Here is an 18,710-nt window from a genome sequence, read left to right on the forward strand (position 1 = left end):
CAAGCTAAAATTATTTAGAATAGTTTTTAACCAATATAAATGTAATAATTAATGATCTACTTAAAATGTCCCACTTACCAAAACAAGTGGTTAGCGTTATTTCAAAGGACATTTAAACCATCTGATTTTCTTATATCGTGTTATATTGTTATTGGACATAAATGCAGGCGATCCGAAAACATGGAGGAACTTTGTGCTTCGCGAGTCACCCATCGCTTGTTGGTAGAGGCGTGTGCCACAGATAGCTTTGCCGATTGATAAACGTGATTGGTAAACGGTTTGCCAGAATATACCCTGACCCGCGAGCAAAACAGAGAAATGGAAAATCAAAGCAATGAGTAATTTTTTATGTTTATTCAAAAGATAATCAGACTCGGACGCAACAACCCAAGCTTGTAGAATTGAAAATTAAACTGAGGAACAATTATCCGTTTGTGAATTATTCCAAAGAAATGGAAAATGAAAGTTTGAAGCCAATTTTTCATTTGTTTAATTTTGATGGTGCAAATTTAACAAAGCACTGCAAAGCATTACAAGGACCTTCTTTTGCCTAAGGATGTCTACTTCCTTAAATCAAGAAACATTTATTTCACAAGCAAATCTGAAGATGATTATTTACATTTGAAGATTGTCACATTTGGTGAAAATGGGGCCAGTGGTTTAGGAGGGGAAGCATGTTTGAAAATCAAAATGCCAGACAGGACATTTGTGGTGTAATTAGTATCGATGTTCTCGGCATGATCCAAGAAAATCCATCAAGACCAGTCTCATGAAAAAATAACAAAAAGCTAATAGCATTTTTTGACCACAAGGTGGTGTTGCCCTGAAACGTTTTGAGTACCATCAGGGCATGATGCCAAAGACACATACAGAGTTTTGTAACCATAAGCTAATGCTTTTGTAAAATACAGCAAAGCTAAGATCAAAATGGCCAACATGGGAACATTGGGTATCAATCCAGTTGGTATGCTGCACCGAATTCAAAGAGACCGCTGTGGTCTTGATTTTTGACCAAACTATGGAATGATATTGCGGACTTTATTCAAAAGGCATTGCAAATTGTATTTGCAATTGCGTTTTCAATTTGTGGACGCATAAAATGTGACACAATCCAAATGCAAATCGCGCATTACCGTTTTCATTTTCGATTAAGTGAACGCACAGTGTCTGTCAAATTTAAAATGGAAATGCAAAGTCCGTTTGCAATTGTGTTTCCCATATCTTAGGAGCTATGAACCTGTCATATTTAAATAGCAATATTAATTACCACATTTGCCTTTTCACTCTCTCTGCACTGTGCATGTAAACTGCCAAAACTCAAATGGAATGGCAATACCTTTTGCATTTGAATTTCCAACGTCTACACGGAAACCTGTCAATCAAGTGACAGGGGTGGGGCCGTTTTATTGGGCGTGTTTGCATTGGGAAGTGACGATCGTACTAAAATGTAATATGTTTTTACTAGGGTAAATATGAGTTAAAGATAGTGTTTATAATTAAGCCACAGTAGCCACAAATGTACAGTTGTCTTAGACGAATTCTCCTTGATTCAGCAGTTTGCACGATGTACAGCCGAGAGTCCTGTCTTGAATCTAGAGATCTGGTGCTATTTCAGTGTAGCTTAGTAGATCAGTGGTAAGACAAACCGAAAAGTCGGCTTAATCCTCACAGAGAGCGAACCGTGAGATAGCGCCATCACATCCTTTAAAAAAGCCACTCCAGGTAATTCCATGGGCATGACACCGGCGGAAACAATTCCAGCAACCATTTCATTTCAGTTCACATTACGGGATTCAAACGTTTCCCTCCTCAGAGCTTTTTGCATGTTTGTATGTGACTCCGACATTTTGGACACTTGTGAATGACATCTTTGCATCTATCCAAGCAGAATGGGAGGAGACAGCATCCAGCTATACAACTACAAAAGAAACAGTCAAGAACACAAATCTGTCATGTTTAACCCTTAATAGAAAGATAGAATGGTAATCACAGTGGCATAGTGGACGTAAATCAGAATAAATAAGTCAAATATCAGACGACAGTTCAACTCACCAAAAAAGAATGGAAATAAAACACACAATATAGGCCGCACTGCCAGCTTTGGTTGTGACCTCTGTGGTAACATACTGGCGACAGAATGGACACTGTGTCGGAGCTGAGTGTCGAGGAAGTTCACCAATTTCCAAAATCACCCGCGGAGCTGAGGAAAAACAAACATGAGCCGCTTTCAGGAAGCTCTGGTCCAGTTGGATTTTGTAAATGTGTAGTTGTCGCAAAAAAAATCCCACCTTACCATCACAGAAACTAGTGTCAAAACCTACTAACCTGGATAAGATGGCGGACTTTCTGTAGTTGAAACAGTTGTGTCTGGAACAATCAAAACATAAGGACATATGAAAAAAGAACTGCACCTTCAAATACAAATACAGATGTCAAATTCCTAATGTTTTAAGAATATTTCCTGTAAAAAAGAATATCTGTTCAAGATATCATATTGTCCTACCTATTAAATGACTGCCTCCCAGCCTTTCTTGCAAATTCTCCAGTTCAATCTTCTTTTCAGTGAGAACTTTAAGCTGCTCATCAATCTCTTTGAGTTCTTCAGCCTCACTGGGATACTCTGTTGGTTACAAGATCTCGTGTGAGCAACATTCGCTTTTTCCTTACATACTGTAACACTATATAATGAGAAATCACGATATTTGCATATATAACCAAATTCTTTATTTAAGAAGAATCTGTAAATGTCTTTCACTGTTTATTTGGCTTCTTGTCATCAAGTAGTTCAAGTTAATTTGACTCACGTTGCTCATTCTGGCCATTGTTTTTCTTGAACTGGATGAGCAAAGCCAGGATGTTGCGTTTGTCAGTCAGCTGCTGTCTGCTAAAGGACAGCCGGTTCAGTTCCTCAAAAATGTTCATCAGCTGTACATCAGACATGTTGAGGCTCGAGATGACGCTTCACTTAAACCTCCAAAAGCCTCAGACCTTCATACTGCATCCACTCTGAAATAGATACGATAGTTTCATAACAGAAGCTATGGCTGTTTAAAAGGAAAAGAAAGTGTATTCCTGATATGAAAAATATTGTTTAACCCTAGTGCAATTACAGAATTCAAATTCAAAAATAATTACTATATTTTAACAATTACCCATGCATTGATGCAGTGTCTCTTCAGTCGCTCTTCACATTGCAGTAATAAGGAAATAAGAGGCTGGTCATATTGTAGCGGAACAGTATGAGGAACATCTCCGTAATATTTAAAGCGTGTGGTTTACCTGTATTTTACTACTAACTCACATCCAGACTTAAACTACAAATATCTATAGTTTTGCAGCGAATCTGGTGGGACTTTAATATTAAGCACTTTAGCAAGCAACATTAGCGGGACCTAAATTGCACCTTTGAAAGCGACTCATTTTCACCATGTTCAGATTTCATTATTTTGATCAATATAAAAGCAACATAAAATATGATTTTTGTAAGCACTTTATGAGACATTTACTTCCAGTGAATCAGCGGTTTTGAGGATGTACCATGAATACATGTTAATAACTACGGATCTTAGAAAAGGAGGACTATCACACATTTGCATCTTTGCAAATGTGACAGTTTTGTTTTTGGTCTAACTAAAAAGAATAAAGTTGTCATATCCGGTTCGCGAATGAATCATTCGATGTAACCGGATCTTCTTGAACCAGTTCACCAAATCAAACTGAATCGGTTTAAACGGTTCGCGTCTCTAATACGCATTAATCCACAAATTAATTAAGCTGTTAACTTTTTTAATGTGGCTGACACTCCCTCTGAGTTCAAACAAACCAATATCCTGGAGTAATTAATGCACTCAAACAGTACACTGACTGAACTGATGTGAAGAGAGAACTGAAGATGAACACCGAGTCGAGCCAGATAATGACTCGTTCTCGAGTCAAGAACCGTTTCTGTCAGACGCGTCCGATTCGAGAACAGAGGAGCTGATGATACTGCACATGTGTGATTCAGTGTGAAGCAGACTGACACACAGAGCGTCTGAACCGAACTGATTCTTTTGGTGATTGATTCTGAACTGATTCTGTGCTAGTGTTATGAGCGCGGGTAAACCGAAGGCTTGAATCAAGGGCAATCATCGCCAATGACGCCATTACGTTGAGCGCAAAAGAACCGGTGAACCATTTTCTTCAACCGTTTTATTGAATCGAGCTGTCCAAAAGAACTACTGGTGATCCGAAAACCGATGCAACCGGTTCTTGACTCGTGAACGAGTCAGTCTGTTGTTCGTTATCTGGCTCGGCTCGGTGTTCATCTTCAGTTCTCTCTTCACAGCAGTTCAGTCAGTGTACTGTTTGAGTGCATGCATTACGCCAGGATATTGGTTTGTTTGAACTCAGAGGGAGTGTCAGCCACATTAAAAAAGTTAACAGCTTAAGTCATTTGTGGATTAATGCGTATTGGAGACGCGAACCGTTTAAAACGATTCAGTTCGATTTGGTGAACTGGTTGAAAAAGATCCGGTTACATCGAATGATTCGTTCGCGAACCGGATATCACAAACTGCTTTGTTTTGAACTCTCTCACAACATACAAGGAAGAGAAGACAATGCTGAATAAAGTCGTAGTTTTTGCTATTTTTGGACCAAAATGTATTTTCGATGCTTCAAAAAATTCTAACTGACCCTCTGATGTCACATAAGCCCCTTTCACACTGCGATTCTGGCAAATACACGGGTAAAGTGTTCCGGCAATTGTTCCCAGGTCACTAGATTTTGCACTTTCACACTGCCAATGATTACCCGGGATATGTGCATGCTTTTCACACACAACCCGTAAAGATCCCGTAATGACACGTAACATCACGGCGTGACATGTAATGTACGAGTCGAAAACGTTAGGCACATTATACTTTCAGTGAAGCTAGTGAACGATCTCAGCGTCAGCGCGGAAAGTGAGTAACTAACTGATCTCTGCTTTATCACAGTTTGCACATATTTTTTTTTGTCGCAAATGTTGATCTTCCTTCAAAACAGCCGGTAAAAGAGTCACGCGATAACGTGCATCATCACTACGACACGAAATTAGATCTGGCTTTTGTTCACACAGCACTCGTCCCGGGACTGAACCCGGCAATGTTACTAGGTCCCCGACCCGGGTTCAATGCCGGAATCAATTCCAGGACGTGTTTGCTTTCACAGAGAAGGCGACCCGGCAATGTTCCGGCAATTTGCCGGGTCCGACATGCAGTGTGAAAGAGGCTATGGACTACTTTGATGATGTTTTCCTTACCTTTCTGGACATGGACAGTGTACCATACACACAGTTTCAATGGAGGGACAGAAAGCTCTCAGACTAAATCTAAAATATCTTAAACTGTGTTCCGAAGATAAACAGAGGTCTCACGGGTTTGGAACGACATGAGGGTGAGTTATTAATGACATAATTTTATATATATTTTATATATATTAACATATATATTTTTTGTTTTGTATTTTTGTTTGTTTTTTTGTTGCACAGAAAAATAACAGGGAACAGTATTTGGTAGGGAACATCATGGGGATGAGTTTTTAATTTTGGGGTGAACATTTCATTTAAATGTCTATTCATTATTTACAAATTTCACCCGTTAAAGAGAACTGTTCATTTACTTCTCAGGTTCTTTAAAAACGTCACTTCATCTCTATTCTTGATCCCGTAGCTGAGAAAAGAGGAAACACAATCAAAACATATTATAATTCAAAGCACCGTAAATACTGAGAAACAAAACGAACACAAGTTAACAAATTTCTACAAAAGCAACTGATTATTTGGACTCACTCCTTCAGCTTTCTTTTGTCATCTTCTAACTTTTCTCCATTGAAGACCAGATGAAATGACCTCCACACGTATTTCCTTGACAGAGAAAGTAGATTAGGAAAAATAAATACAAAATTACACCCTATACTTTTTTCATGTCTCACCAGCTGATGTGCTTGACACCTCCCTCTCGTTGTTGTTTTAGCTCCATATATCTGCGAATGGCATTCTTCAGATCCAGAACCATTGCAGACTGCACGACAACAATAGCTGTGAAGAGATTTGCTCCAGTTAGAACCAATAAATGTATAGCAGTTCCAAAAAATTCCAAGAAAACTCACGCATGACTTCTTCATCAGCCTTACAAACACGAACAGTCATGGCTTGACCATATTCCAGAGCCACCTGAGAGTTCACCTCCTCCAAAGTGACCTGAACATTTAAAAGATCAGAAAAGATTCTGAATTCTAGACCTTATGAATTAATACATTCAAATATGAAGCTTGTTTCAATTTTATTCTATTAAAACAAGTTGGACGGTCGACCTGAATTGGCAGGTCGCATAATAAAGGGTCCTGGACCATCAGAGCCAGTCCTTCCTCAAAGATGTCAAGAAATTCAGAGTGTGGCAATGCCTCCTCCTCATCTTCTTCTTCTTCTTCTTCATCTTCTTGTTCTTCTTTAGTTTCATCTACAACAGTTTTCCCTTCAAACTCGGCCTCGTCGACATTCTTTAGGCTTTCTTCCTTTAATTCATCCATGTTCAACTGACAAGCGAAAACTCCTTGACGCAAGTCTAGCATCCAGAAATACGAGACATTAAGGCGTCAAGTTCTTTCCATGTTTATTAAACCAATTAGTGAATTTAAACGGAATTATGGTACCGCTGGCAAATTATCTCGGATAAAATTTTAACATCTAACATTACAGTTCTGTTGCGTTCCAACATTCCTTATCCATTTTTTTAACAAACACGCTGTCGGAATATTTCTGTGATACACTAAACTTTAGTTCCGCTTACGTTTCTATGTTATATTTCCGATATTAACTATATAATTCTTAACATTTAACTAATTTAATATAACACATATATATAGTTCCTGACAGTTATAAGTATATATAACATTATTATATAGTTGATGTTTATTCGCGTTTATATTTCGTTTCATGTCGAGCATAAAATAGTGAGGCACGTTCACATTACGTGTTTCCTGTAGCGACTAGGCATGAGAATATATGTAAACACCAACTTCAGTTGCATCAGAAAAAGAAAAAAAATAACAGTATTTAGTATACAATATTATTTATAACAGGTTGAAAATGCTCCTGTTTTGTCCAACTTGTGGGAATGTGTTGATCGTGGAGGAGGGACAGAGATGCTTCAGATTCGCGTGTAACACATGTCCATATGTGCACAACATCACGAGGAAGGTAACAAATCACCATAACAACACAGAAACTCGTTTGAACGCTCTGTTTAAATACGTGGTTATCTGTAGTTCGTTTTTAAATGGAACACAATGAAATACTTTGAATATGAAATGATTGGACGTTATGATTCAAGCATATCTGTGAAACTTCGATTAGATTACTCGTGAAATAAAAGTATTGTTCGATTCCAACACATGTGACGTGCGAACATGTGATTCTGAAACATGATATGATTAATGTTTTAACATAACGATAAAGCATACTAAATTCGCATTAAACAATGTGAACGTTCCATTCAAATGCATGTAATGCTGGAACAGAACGTGAACCTTACTTTTATAACGCATGTAATACGTTTATTTGAATAAAATAAATAATTCTACTGCATCTGAATATGAAAGACATGCACCATGTTTTCTACATAGTATCAGCCAATGATACCTTTGTAGTAGGCGGAGTGTGTGGAATTAACTGTAGGTTGTTTTGACAGGTAAATAACAGAAAGTACCCCAAACTGAAGGAGGTTGATGATGTTCTCGGGGGCTCTGCTGCTTGGGAAAATGTGGATTCCACTCCAGGTAAAACCATGTATTTTGTAGTGTATTATTTATTATTATACAGTACCTGTATGCACAGTGAATATTTTACTAAAAGTCCTGGTGGCTTTAAATTAATGTTTTTAATTATTCTCAATTCGTTTTGAGGTATAACACATCATAATATTTCTTTGCAGAACCTTGTCCAAAATGTGAGCACCCAAGGGCCTACTTTATGCAGATTCAGACTAGGTCTGCTGATGAACCAATGACAACCTTCTACAAGTGCTGCAATATACAATGTGGGCATCGCTGGAGAGACTAAATCAGAGATCTCAGATTTAAACTTTATTTTGAGGCTCAGAATATGTGCTCATAACAGAATATTCAGTTTCCATATAGAAGATTTATATTTATTTGTTGGAGCCAAAACTTGATGATACTGTGTCGTGTATTTGGATTCAAAACGACAGACACCCCTTTATTCTTCATTAACTACTTTATTTTCACTTTTACAGAATGTGTATGTATCATTAAGACAGTAACTATATGAGCTTCGTTGGCCTGATGACTGATTTTTGTGTGGGTGTGCAATTAATAAAATTACTCTTCATATATGATACAGTTTGTCTTTTTATTTGTTCAGTCAGTCCATAAGTTTTGTTTTACATCACATTTGAGACTTGAGTTGAGCATGGCATCTGCTGTTGTGCCATATACTATTCTCAAGGCATTTATCTACAGCAGCATTCCTGCAACACAAGCTTGAACACATCTATTTTCTGCAACAGCATCAAGTCACTTCACAAAGCAAGTAGACCTACGTAGTCAAGAGCATATTAAAGGGAGCCAGACTGGATTGTGTAAGTAAACCCCATGGTCATGCATACATATTTACTGGAGATTATCTTCCAATAATCAGACAGACATGTAGTTTTTGCAGATGACGGTGAGGTGTCTTGATATTACAGGTCATGGTTGATAGGATGGAATTAAGCTGGATGGGATGAGGTCATCCTTATTTTTTTAGTCAGACAATAGTACATTGTAATTTTAACTGCTGAATACTCTGAAATCATAACTTAATGTGGCAGTTTGTAATACCTGCATATAATTCAGTGTTTGTTTCTGATTTAAAAAATCATACAATAAGGCTTTTGTGAATTCAGAGCGACTGTTGTTTTGTGTTAAAAAGTACAATGGAAAGATGGAAAGTCTGACTGTTAATCAGCTATAATGTTGGCAGATTGTCTACCAGAAAAACATAATTATTATCTAAATCCTCGTTTAAAACTACACTATGGAACCTTTTGAGTAAATACTTCCTTAATTCACCCAAATATAATTTAGTTACCCTATAATATTTACTTTTTTTTTTTTTTTGAGCAGTTAGGATGGATTTCGCGGGAAATTGCATAGGCTACTACGACAGTCTTCCGTGCATTACATTATTTATCAGCATATATCCGTAAGCCGAGAAATATTTTAGCGTTTATGTTGTGGGAGAAGAGCGAAGCTTAAAGTTTGCCGTCACAACGAATGAGAAAAATTACCATAGATCACTCAAAATGGTATATCGCGATTGTAAAATCAAAGAAACCACGCACACCGATACAGCGGCCCGTCGAACTACATTCATCCGCGCAGAGGACCGGAGCCGAAGCACATTAGCACAACCAAAACAATGTTCTTCCGCAAGACGCATGCAGGGTTATTTTTATATTTATTTTTTTTAACCGCTACAGACCCAAATGTTACTTAGTGTCGTTTTAAAAAACAGAGGTATATATATAGCACTGCTGATGTTGTAACTTTTAAATTTCGTAACATTTCAGCAGTAAATCACATTTATGGACAGAACAAGAAGAACCGAAAATTTACAGTTTCGAAGCCAGGACAGACAACTAATTATTTATGTATATAAATCACAATCTGACCAAAAAAAAAAAACGTCCCATGTTGCCCAAAGTATTAATAAGCAAAGGGTTAATCTGCTTTGAGTTATGAAGCCCAGTGCAGCAGCGTGACACACTGAGGGCACATATGGCCCAATAGAGCGCTATGCAAGATTACAGCGTTTTCATGCAGCGTCCTTCATCATGCCGGTGAACTCAAACAGCAAAGCAGCTTTGAACAGCTTTAACCAGAAATGTCTAGGACGACGACTTCAAAATGGCAAGTAGAAATGACAAAATATGCAACAACCACTTCTAAATATGTTCTTCAGCAGAATAACTGTTCATCGATGCTTGTCTGTTATTATAGACGTTTCTACCCCAACCTTAGTATCAGCAAACACAGACCTATCTACCGTAATGATTAATAAACTGACGTGAATAGCAGATGATAGTTTACAGAAGTCTCAAACAGCCTACTGACAACACAGAACAGCTAGTGAAGTGGTTTGAAAAGCATCATGGCTATAATTTTTTTATTCACAGTTCAAAATAATTAAGTGTATTTTGGTTGAATTGTTCCTAGCATCTCTAAAGGAGATTTAGATGGACATATAGATCCCTTTTTCCAATAGAAATAATTCATCTAAAACGACACAGTGCCTGTTACATTGGTACGCATTTTTCAAATCAACTTGAAATGAGCCTTATCGACAAATAGAAGAAATCCGAAACAAAAGTGAAAGAAAGAAAAAAATCATGACATTTGCATAAAATGCCAAATACATTGACATTTTCACATATAAAAACAACAATGTTACTCCAGGACTTCAAAAGTCCCAGCCATCAAAGAATTTCATTTTAATAGGTTAAAATAAAACAATAATGCATACAATAATAATCCTACAATCCAACAACACTGACCCTGAAGTGAACTTCGTTTAGTTTCGCTACTCTGTAATATTCACATATGAGCTTTGCGAGGTTAATGTTTTCACATATTTTCTAAATGTATACACTTTGCTCTACTGCTAAAATAAAAATAAAACAGTACTTGGATGATACAATGTAATCCTGACCATTGTGCATATAAAATCTACCGATCCTTCAATGACTGCTGCTTAATTTTACAGGCATCAGTAACTATGTCAAAATGAGTGAGAATCAATGGTTACATGAAGTGAGAAGTGGCTGGAAAGATGAGCAGTCAGCTTGGGCAAAATGAACACGAAAAAGCGAGTCATCAACACCCACCAGAACGAGGTCACAGCAAGATCGTTGATGGGATAAAGTGTTAGCATATGCGCTTGTATGTGTAAATATAGCCCTTGCAGTTCGGGCAAGTGTGTGTCACATCCTTGAGTTCGTCAATCAAACAGGGGATCAAGCAGCAACCTAGATCACACCTGCAAAACAAAGACAAAAGTCAGAAGGAATCTCGAAAAGGTATTACTGTAGGCTCATTATGTATTCATTTATTCAAAACTAAATTAAAAATACAATTCAGACACACAATGATCTGAATACAACATTTCTGCTTTGAAAACGGCTTTAATTTCTGTACTTAAATTCATGTACACCACCATTCAAAGGTTCATCAGTAAGGTTCTGAAATAAAATGAACACTTTTATTCACTAGAGATGGTTTAAATTGATCAAAAGTCAAAGTAAAGACTTTTACAATATTACACACAACAAAAATCTTCAAATAATGCCTGTTCTTTTACATTTCTTTTTATCATGGTTTAATAATCATGGTTTATTAATAGTTTTCAATTGATAATAATAATAATAATAATAATAATAATAAGTGTTTAAGAAAAAGAACTGTCAAGAAAAAAACTTGACAGAAAGTCGATTTCACAGAGAGGTCCAGTGTTATTTTAGAATCACTGTGAGACTGTTATTGTTTTTATTAATATTTTTAATTAATATGTATATAAATTGCCGTTTTCATTGTAAAGTTTTGGTAATCATGTTGTGTTTTTGTCATATTCGTTTTTTATATATCTATATATCTATGTAGATTTTATTCATTTTTATTTCAGTTTGAGTAATTTAGTAAATCAAGTTACACTAAATGCTGAAATTAATGCAGAAATTATAGATTTTTTAATACTCCATTTCAAATAACAAGGTCTTTTTATGGTTGTGGTTTTAGTTTTAGTTTAACTTGACTATAATAACCCTGCAGAGATCATAACACCAGTTCACACTGAGCTGTCTGGTTCCAGAGCTCACTTACCCGACAAAGAAGCAGAACATACAGAAGAGAGTGTTCATGAGGCCGATGTCGTGGCTGATGTGGGTGAGGATGGGTTGTTGGCAGTGTGGACAAACCGTCTGCACTGGATCCGTCTGGAACATCTCCCCCTGTAGAACAGTCACGGTGGTGGTGGTGGCACCAGGAGGGGCGAGGACTGTGGCTGTGTGACCTGGAGCAAAGTGACTGGGCCCCGGACCATAGTGCTCGGCTATCGGATGAGGAAAGTGTCCAGGCGGAGCATAGTAACCACCTGCAGCACATACAGCAATTTTATGAAGCTACAAGAATCATTTTTGCGCACAAAGAAAACAAAATGACTTTATTCAACAATTTATTCTCTTCTATGTCAGTCTTTGACGCGCGTTCACAAGAGTAACATGATGCAGGAAGGTATTGCGGGTTTGGAACGATGTGAAGGTGAGTAACTAATGACAGAATTTTCAGTTTGGTTCTTCAAAATATCTTCTTTTGTGTTACACACAAGAAAGAATGTCATACAGGTTTAGAATGACATGAATGATGGCAGAATATTAATTTTTGCATGATTTATTCCTTTACAAGATTTTAAAAGTGTAAATTCGGTCGGTGCGAGTTATTACATTTTAATGCAAGATTACAAACACAAGCTTTTTTCTATCGAATAATATACACACCAATCAATCATGATGTATATTAAAAAAGAGAAAAGGATTTATTTTGTGAAATACTGCTCCTAGCCCTGACACATCACTTTTAGTTTCACTGTGAACGGAAAAAATGACCTGTTCCTAGAAATATGTTGCATCACAGCAGATTTTGATTTCAATTGACAACTAATTCTTCTTTCTGAACTGCTAACGGTTTCAGTTAGGAAGGCACTCTCACCGTGAGGATGAGGCATGGGCATCGGCATATGCACAGGCTTAGGCATGGGACCTTCTCCTGGGACGTGTGGAGGAACAAAGCCTGATTGTGTAGCTTCATAAGGCGGAGGTCCATAATCTGGAGGCAGTGGCTGCCCTTGTGGAGGCCCTGTTGTTACTGGAGCACTGGCAGCTGAGGAAACACACACTTAAATACAAGAAACAACAACTCAGATGCCTTCTGCTTGATTTGCAAGTGGTAGTAAAATAAGGTATATAAAATGTATTTTAAGAGATATATGTATATCAAAGTGACTGTCAATAATGTCTATAAAGATGAGAAAAATATCTAGGAATTTACCAGGAACTGGAGGCTGCCCATTTTTCTCCATGAGAAGCGGGGCACTGGGGCCCCCTGGGTAGGGAGGAGGGGGGTCACTGGACATGTTGGTTCCCTGGAAGGAGGCCAGAGAAGGAAGCTCTCCTCACACTGTGCTGACGTTCAAGCAGCGTTTCTGAGGGGAACACAAACAGGCCGCAGGTTCAGTAACCACATAGTGTAATGTGATAGTGCCATCCCTGACTACTGTTGCCGAGGCATTTCAAGTGGATCCAATTATCATCGATTTGCAGCGGCTCATTGCCTCTACATTCCCCTGAGCCCACAAATAAAAACAACGTGTCCATAAGCATGAATTATCTGCTCTTATGGACACAGATTTTCTTTGCACTTTAGACTAATAAGAGTCAGTCCGTCAAGCCACCTGTATCCCAATACTACAAGTTATGAGATAAAACACTGTTCTGTCTGTGATCATCTTTGAGTCTGAGGTAAACACTACATCAATATACTTCATGATAAACCATTCAAAAGTTAAGATTTATTTTAAAGGTTTTGGGTTAATAAGATTTTTTTTTAAGTAATTTAAGCTTTTACTCAGCAAGGACACATTAAATTGATCAAAACAGACACTACAAAAGATTTATATATTTATATGAAAACAAACAACGATTAATATTTTCTTTCAAAAGGGATGCATTAAATTGATCAAAAGTGAAAGTGATTTTTCTTTTTCAAATAAATGCTGTTCTTTAGAGCTATAATTTATTATGGTTTCCACAAAAATATGTAGCAGCACAGCTGCTTATCATTGATGATCATTGATCATTGATGATGATAAGAAATGTTTCTTGAGCAGGAGACACTGTAGTCTGGAGTTCAGCTTTGTATCACGGAAATAAATTACATTTTGAAATATTTTCTAAATATACATTTTAATTGTAATAACATTCACAATACTGTATTTTTGAACAAATAAAGGCCGTCCCAGTGAGCAAAAGAGACAAATACTAATTATTCCCTTCATAAATATAAAAAAAAAAATCTTACCAACCTCAATGTTTTGAATGGTAGTGTATAATGCATAATCCTCATGATATATGTGCCTGAATGGTGAAGTGCATCATCCTACCTGATGGTTAAAGATAGTTAAGTTAGTTAGTAAGCTAGTTAGTACAACTGTTCAAGATTTTACCAATCATTACAGAAATCTACAGCTAGAATAAAAACAGACAAATGAAATAATAACTAGGATACCATGCAATGTTATGTAGTAAGTGTAATCTTCAGCACCTGGGTTTAAGTAGACAGTTTGGGCCTTAGAGAAGTTAAAGTAATAACATTTACAGTAGAAACAATAGCACAGTATTCTTGGAACCATGTAGGTCAAGTCTAACTAGAGGTCAAGCACTGCGTCCTTTGAGTGAAATATGTGTCATTTTGTAGGGGGAAAAGAAAATTAATTCATTTTTAGAAAAAACAAATGCAAATTAGAAACAAGATCTTTGGGAAAACAGCACCTCATTTGAAAGCCAAATTGAAGTATAGGCATAACAAAATGCCAATATTGTATCATCATAGCAGTATCCCCTTTCATGATCTGGCAGGTGATATAAACACATCTAATTTGCATTTTTTGGAATGGTTACCACCAGCCTATGAATGATGGAGATTAAGCAGGAAATGTGAAAACAAAAGCATGTGACTACTACTAGGCTATATGTGAAGCATATAAATGTTGTGTGAACCGAACGGCTGTTGATTTATGAGAGTAGTTTGTTGCCCAGTTCACATCCTGTATTATTTGAGATAATGGAAAATGATTATGCAGAATGCTTCTCCATAACCACAAATCCCACACATTTCTCTTGTGTCGTTAGTGCAAACATTAACATTGCATGTATCTGAATATTTTATCCACGCTGACTGTACACCAGCTTATATACCAGCATAAAATAATAGCGCCAGCTATAGGCCAGTGGTGGTACTGTTCTTCTACAGCAGATATATAATATATTTTAACAAAAACATTCTAATTAACCAACATTGATAAAAAAAATTTACAACTTCTGGATGTTTGAACGTGCTTGGCATGGTTTTATGTATTAATTTGTTCAATGTTAGCTGCAGGGAATCCAACTATAAGATTAAGGTTAATGTTTGGCTATTTTAACGTGTCCAAATGACCAACCAGCACAAAAAATAGTGTGTTTGCCAGGGTTTCTGAAGGTTTTATGAAGGTAAATTACTTTTTAAGAAATGCAACACAGTTCGTCAAAATATGGTTGCTTAATGTATTTTGTATAAGGCATGCTTTAAAGTTTGAGAATAAAACTTTCAACAGATCTCCAATTAATTTTAGTTAATTTGACTTTTACTTTACTGTACTCTCTGATCAAACTGCAAAAAAAGAGTGTTGTCCTTGATTGCTAAATCAAGATGCATTTAGGCTATTTGAGAAGCAATAAGACATAACCTTAAATAAGTCTTGTCTTATTAGAAATGTATCTGCAAATGGTGTCAGAAAAATTTGCTTAAATCAAAATGCTAATTTTTTTTTTTTTTTTTTACAACCTACTGATAGATATTTGTTCTTGTTTTGAGCATAAACTCACTTAACTATTTTCAATTTGCATCTCAGTGTATCTTGATTTAAGGATGTTTGGATATTTGTTTTGGAAAACAAACCAAACATACTATGTAAGATATACAATTTTGTAATGCACGCATGCAAAGTTTAATGGCTTGAATTTAAGACTTTCTTCTTTGATTTAAGACATTTTTTGGCCTTACTAGTTTGTGTAAAGACAGAAGCCTTTGTTTTGGTGCTTTCTGGAGTAGATGATGCGCTCAAACAGAGATCAGCGATTATCCATCCAACCTGTTTCATCGCCACTAGCACCGATGACATAAGACTGCCCTAACCTTCAGCATCACTACACTATTACTGTGATTCTCCATGACAAATAACAGCAAATTGCTGATTGTGTCATTAGTTACTAGCCTCTCATCATTAACAAGAAAAGGCTACCGTTATTCTAGCTAAAATAAGCCACAGTAGGCTATCTAACGTTATACTATCCCCAAATATAGCACACAAGTGTAAAATGACTCTTTGTTGCATACATGCGATCCTCATTCATCGCAGTAGACTCAGCAACAAACCTGGCAAGCTAACATGTCTCACTGTCATTTAGTAACGAAGTTTAACTGTTAAAAAGCCAAGCATTATATACAAACGAAACGTAACAACTTTCCAGGACCGATAAACATCGTAGCGATTAAAACCACTCGGCGATGCAGAACGTTACTAATGCGAGCACAGGCCTGGCGGCTGCAGCCACGCTCCCAGCACACAAAACACAGACTAACAGTCACTCAGACAACACACCCTTACCTTCTGGATCCACCGTGTTTATGAAAATATCAGGCCTGACAACTTTTCAGTGCTTTCCAGCTCATATGTGCACGTTTGTAGCCCCACTTTTCCAATAACATCCGCCGCTGGGAAGGATTTGACGTAAACATGGGCGATGGGAGGTGTGTGTGAATCCCTCTGCCGAGTTTACATATCCTACTATGGCCAAGGCTTGGACTGAATATGAATTAGGTTGAGAGGACCTCTTGCGAGGCTACAAAGCAACGTCAGCATTGCGTAATTAATATTCATGTGTTAAGGTTTCGCCTTAGTAGGAGGCAAGTTTTCCCTCTTTTACTCGAGAAGCATAATTAAAGGGAATAACAATAAGGAACATTTGTGACCCTGCCTGAACCACAAAGCCAGTCATAAGGGTCCATTTTTTTAAATTAAGAAAAAATAAGCTTTCCATTTATGTTTGTTAGGACAGGACAATATTTGACCGAGATATTTGAAAATCTGGAATCTGAGGGTGCAACAAAAATCTAAATATTGAGGAAATCGCCTTTAAAGTTGTCCAGGTGAAGTTCGTTGCAACTCATATTACGGGAATATTTCTAGCAATATCCAACAATACAATGGTTATAGTTATCTTTAAAAAAAAATCAAAAATTCAAAAAAATTATTACAGGATATGTCTTGCTACAAACGTTATATAAGAGAATCATTTGTCTGATGTCATCTCATTTACCTTAAATGCTTAATACAATGCACTTTAGTTTTTTTATGTGATGCTATGTCAGAACATGGGATCAGCATATTTTAAACAGATTCTCAGAAAATCAGTCTGCTAAAACAGATTAAGGCTATATATAAACAGATAAAGACTGCAATAAAAGTGTTCTTGTGGCTCAGTGGTAGAACATTATGTTAGCAGCGCAAAAGGTTGTGAGTTCAATTTCCAGGGAACACACATACACACAAATGTATCTCCTAAATGTACTGTAAGTCGCTTTGGATAAAAGTGTCTGCTAAATTCATAAATGTTGTTAAATAAAAATCTTAAAGATTCTTAAATTTGTTATCCCACAGTCCTCCCTTTGAGAGTTCTAATAACTTAAACCTTCATAAGTCCATTCTATGTCCTATGTTTGTAAACACAATCCCCCTCTTGCAGTAATTGAATAAGTTACAGGCACATATGACTTATTCAGTGTCTTGTCCTAGATTAATTTAGGTCTAATAGTTATTTTTAGAACCATAACTGTTGACACATATGACTTGACCATCCATATCATATGTGTCAACAGTTATGGCTCTAAAAATGTCAAACAAACTACATGATTGATGACAAAAAAAACATGTAGCAGAAGAGTGGATGTCCTGAAGTCAGTCCACAGCACCTGAATAGCTGTGAAGTCTGTTTTCTGTAGTCAATTTCCCACATAGGTTCACTCAAAAGACTGGCGCCCTTCTAGCAATGGTACTAGGTGTGCTAGCACCCTGGGCTTGCAGAGACGAAGATGTGCTAGGTGATGTGGATCTCAGCTCTCTTCATCTCCTGGTTGCAGCGATGACTCTGAGACTGTACACTGTAAAAACTAAAGGTGCCTCAGGTATCCTTTTGAGTACTCCAGGAACCTTAAAATGTATTTTAATTGCCTCAAAGCTCTTTTTCTCATAATATGGTTCCTGGAGGAACCATTATAGTCTTTGCAGTTCGTGTAGGAACTCATGGGATCCTTGAAGCACTTTGTTCCCAGTTCTGAGGTTCTGGAGTCACCCTTTCATTACACTGAGACCTCAAAGTGCTCTGGAGGTTCCTGGAGGAACTCAAATTTTAAAAATGGTTACTGTAAGCTCTGTTAACATTAAAGTGGTTCCTGGAAGATCTCACTTGTAAAAGCCAGCATCTGGAAGAACCCAGAGATTCATGTGACAAAAATTAAATTTGACTGATTATTATTATTATTAATATTTACTTTTTAGGAATGTGATGGAACAATGATTTTGTGGCACTTTCCATGTGAAAAAAACCCCTAAATGTTTGTAAAAATCTTCTCACTTGTTCTGTCAAAACATAAATAAATAAATAAAATAACAAAAAGACATACAAAATCTTCTAAACAGCCAGTATATTCAACTAAAATATGTCTCAACGCATTAATTTAATAAAAAAAATACTCTAAATATAACAATCGGTACAATAGTAATATTTAGAGTTTTTTAATTTGCCTAATAAAATAAGTTT

The 18,710-nt window shown here is 36.8% G+C and overlaps 4 protein-coding genes across 5 annotated transcripts; 1 reads left to right on the plus strand and 3 right to left on the minus strand.

Annotated features, from left to right (window-relative positions):
* Nucleotides 1–1,643: 1,643 nt before the first annotated feature.
* On the minus strand, nt 1,644–3,639 carry LOC132122778 (cell death-inducing p53-target protein 1-like). 2 transcript variants are annotated; one of them, XM_059533305.1, is made up of 6 exons: nt 3,153–3,639; nt 2,805–3,006; nt 2,504–2,620; nt 2,326–2,367; nt 2,053–2,200; nt 1,644–1,918 (listed from the first exon to the last, which is right to left on the minus strand). In XM_059533305.1, exons 2-6 carry the CDS (start codon nt 2,938–2,940, stop codon nt 1,810–1,812), a joined length of 552 nt encoding a protein of 183 aa, XP_059389288.1. In that variant the 5' UTR covers nt 2,941–3,006; nt 3,153–3,639; the 3' UTR covers nt 1,644–1,809. The 2 variants fall into 2 exon arrangements, with proteins under 2 accessions (XP_059389288.1, XP_059389198.1); XM_059533215.1 differs by having other exon boundaries at nt 2,805–3,639.
* A 1,995-nt stretch (nt 3,640–5,634) lies between these two features.
* LOC132150190 (U11/U12 small nuclear ribonucleoprotein 25 kDa protein-like) lies at nt 5,635–6,786 on the minus strand. Its single transcript, XM_059559226.1, has 5 exons — nt 6,337–6,786; nt 6,133–6,223; nt 5,956–6,061; nt 5,813–5,887; nt 5,635–5,693 (listed from the first exon to the last, which is right to left on the minus strand). Exons 1-5 carry the CDS (start codon nt 6,592–6,594, stop codon nt 5,636–5,638), a joined length of 588 nt encoding a protein of 195 aa, XP_059415209.1. The 5' UTR covers nt 6,595–6,786; the 3' UTR covers nt 5,635.
* A 207-nt stretch (nt 6,787–6,993) lies between these two features.
* polr3k (polymerase (RNA) III (DNA directed) polypeptide K) lies at nt 6,994–8,265 on the plus strand. The gene is made up of 3 exons (XM_059559228.1): nt 6,994–7,222; nt 7,713–7,800; nt 7,956–8,265. The coding sequence occupies exons 1-3, from the start codon at nt 7,112–7,114 to the stop codon at nt 8,081–8,083; spliced, it is 327 nt and encodes a 108-aa protein (XP_059415211.1). The 5' UTR covers nt 6,994–7,111; the 3' UTR covers nt 8,084–8,265.
* A 2,221-nt stretch (nt 8,266–10,486) lies between these two features.
* On the minus strand, nt 10,487–16,713 carry LOC132150174 (cell death-inducing p53-target protein 1-like). The gene is made up of 5 exons (XM_059559225.1): nt 16,499–16,713; nt 13,123–13,276; nt 12,784–12,954; nt 11,899–12,169; nt 10,487–11,059 (listed from the first exon to the last, which is right to left on the minus strand). Exons 2-5 carry the CDS (start codon nt 13,205–13,207, stop codon nt 10,948–10,950), a joined length of 639 nt encoding a protein of 212 aa, XP_059415208.1. The 5' UTR covers nt 13,208–13,276; nt 16,499–16,713; the 3' UTR covers nt 10,487–10,947.
* Between the last annotated feature and the right edge of the window lie 1,997 nt (nt 16,714–18,710).

The sequence above is a fragment of the Carassius carassius genome, chromosome 1 (assembly GCF_963082965.1).
Source record: "Carassius carassius chromosome 1, fCarCar2.1, whole genome shotgun sequence".
Classification (NCBI taxonomy): Eukaryota; Metazoa; Chordata; class Actinopteri; order Cypriniformes; family Cyprinidae; genus Carassius; species Carassius carassius.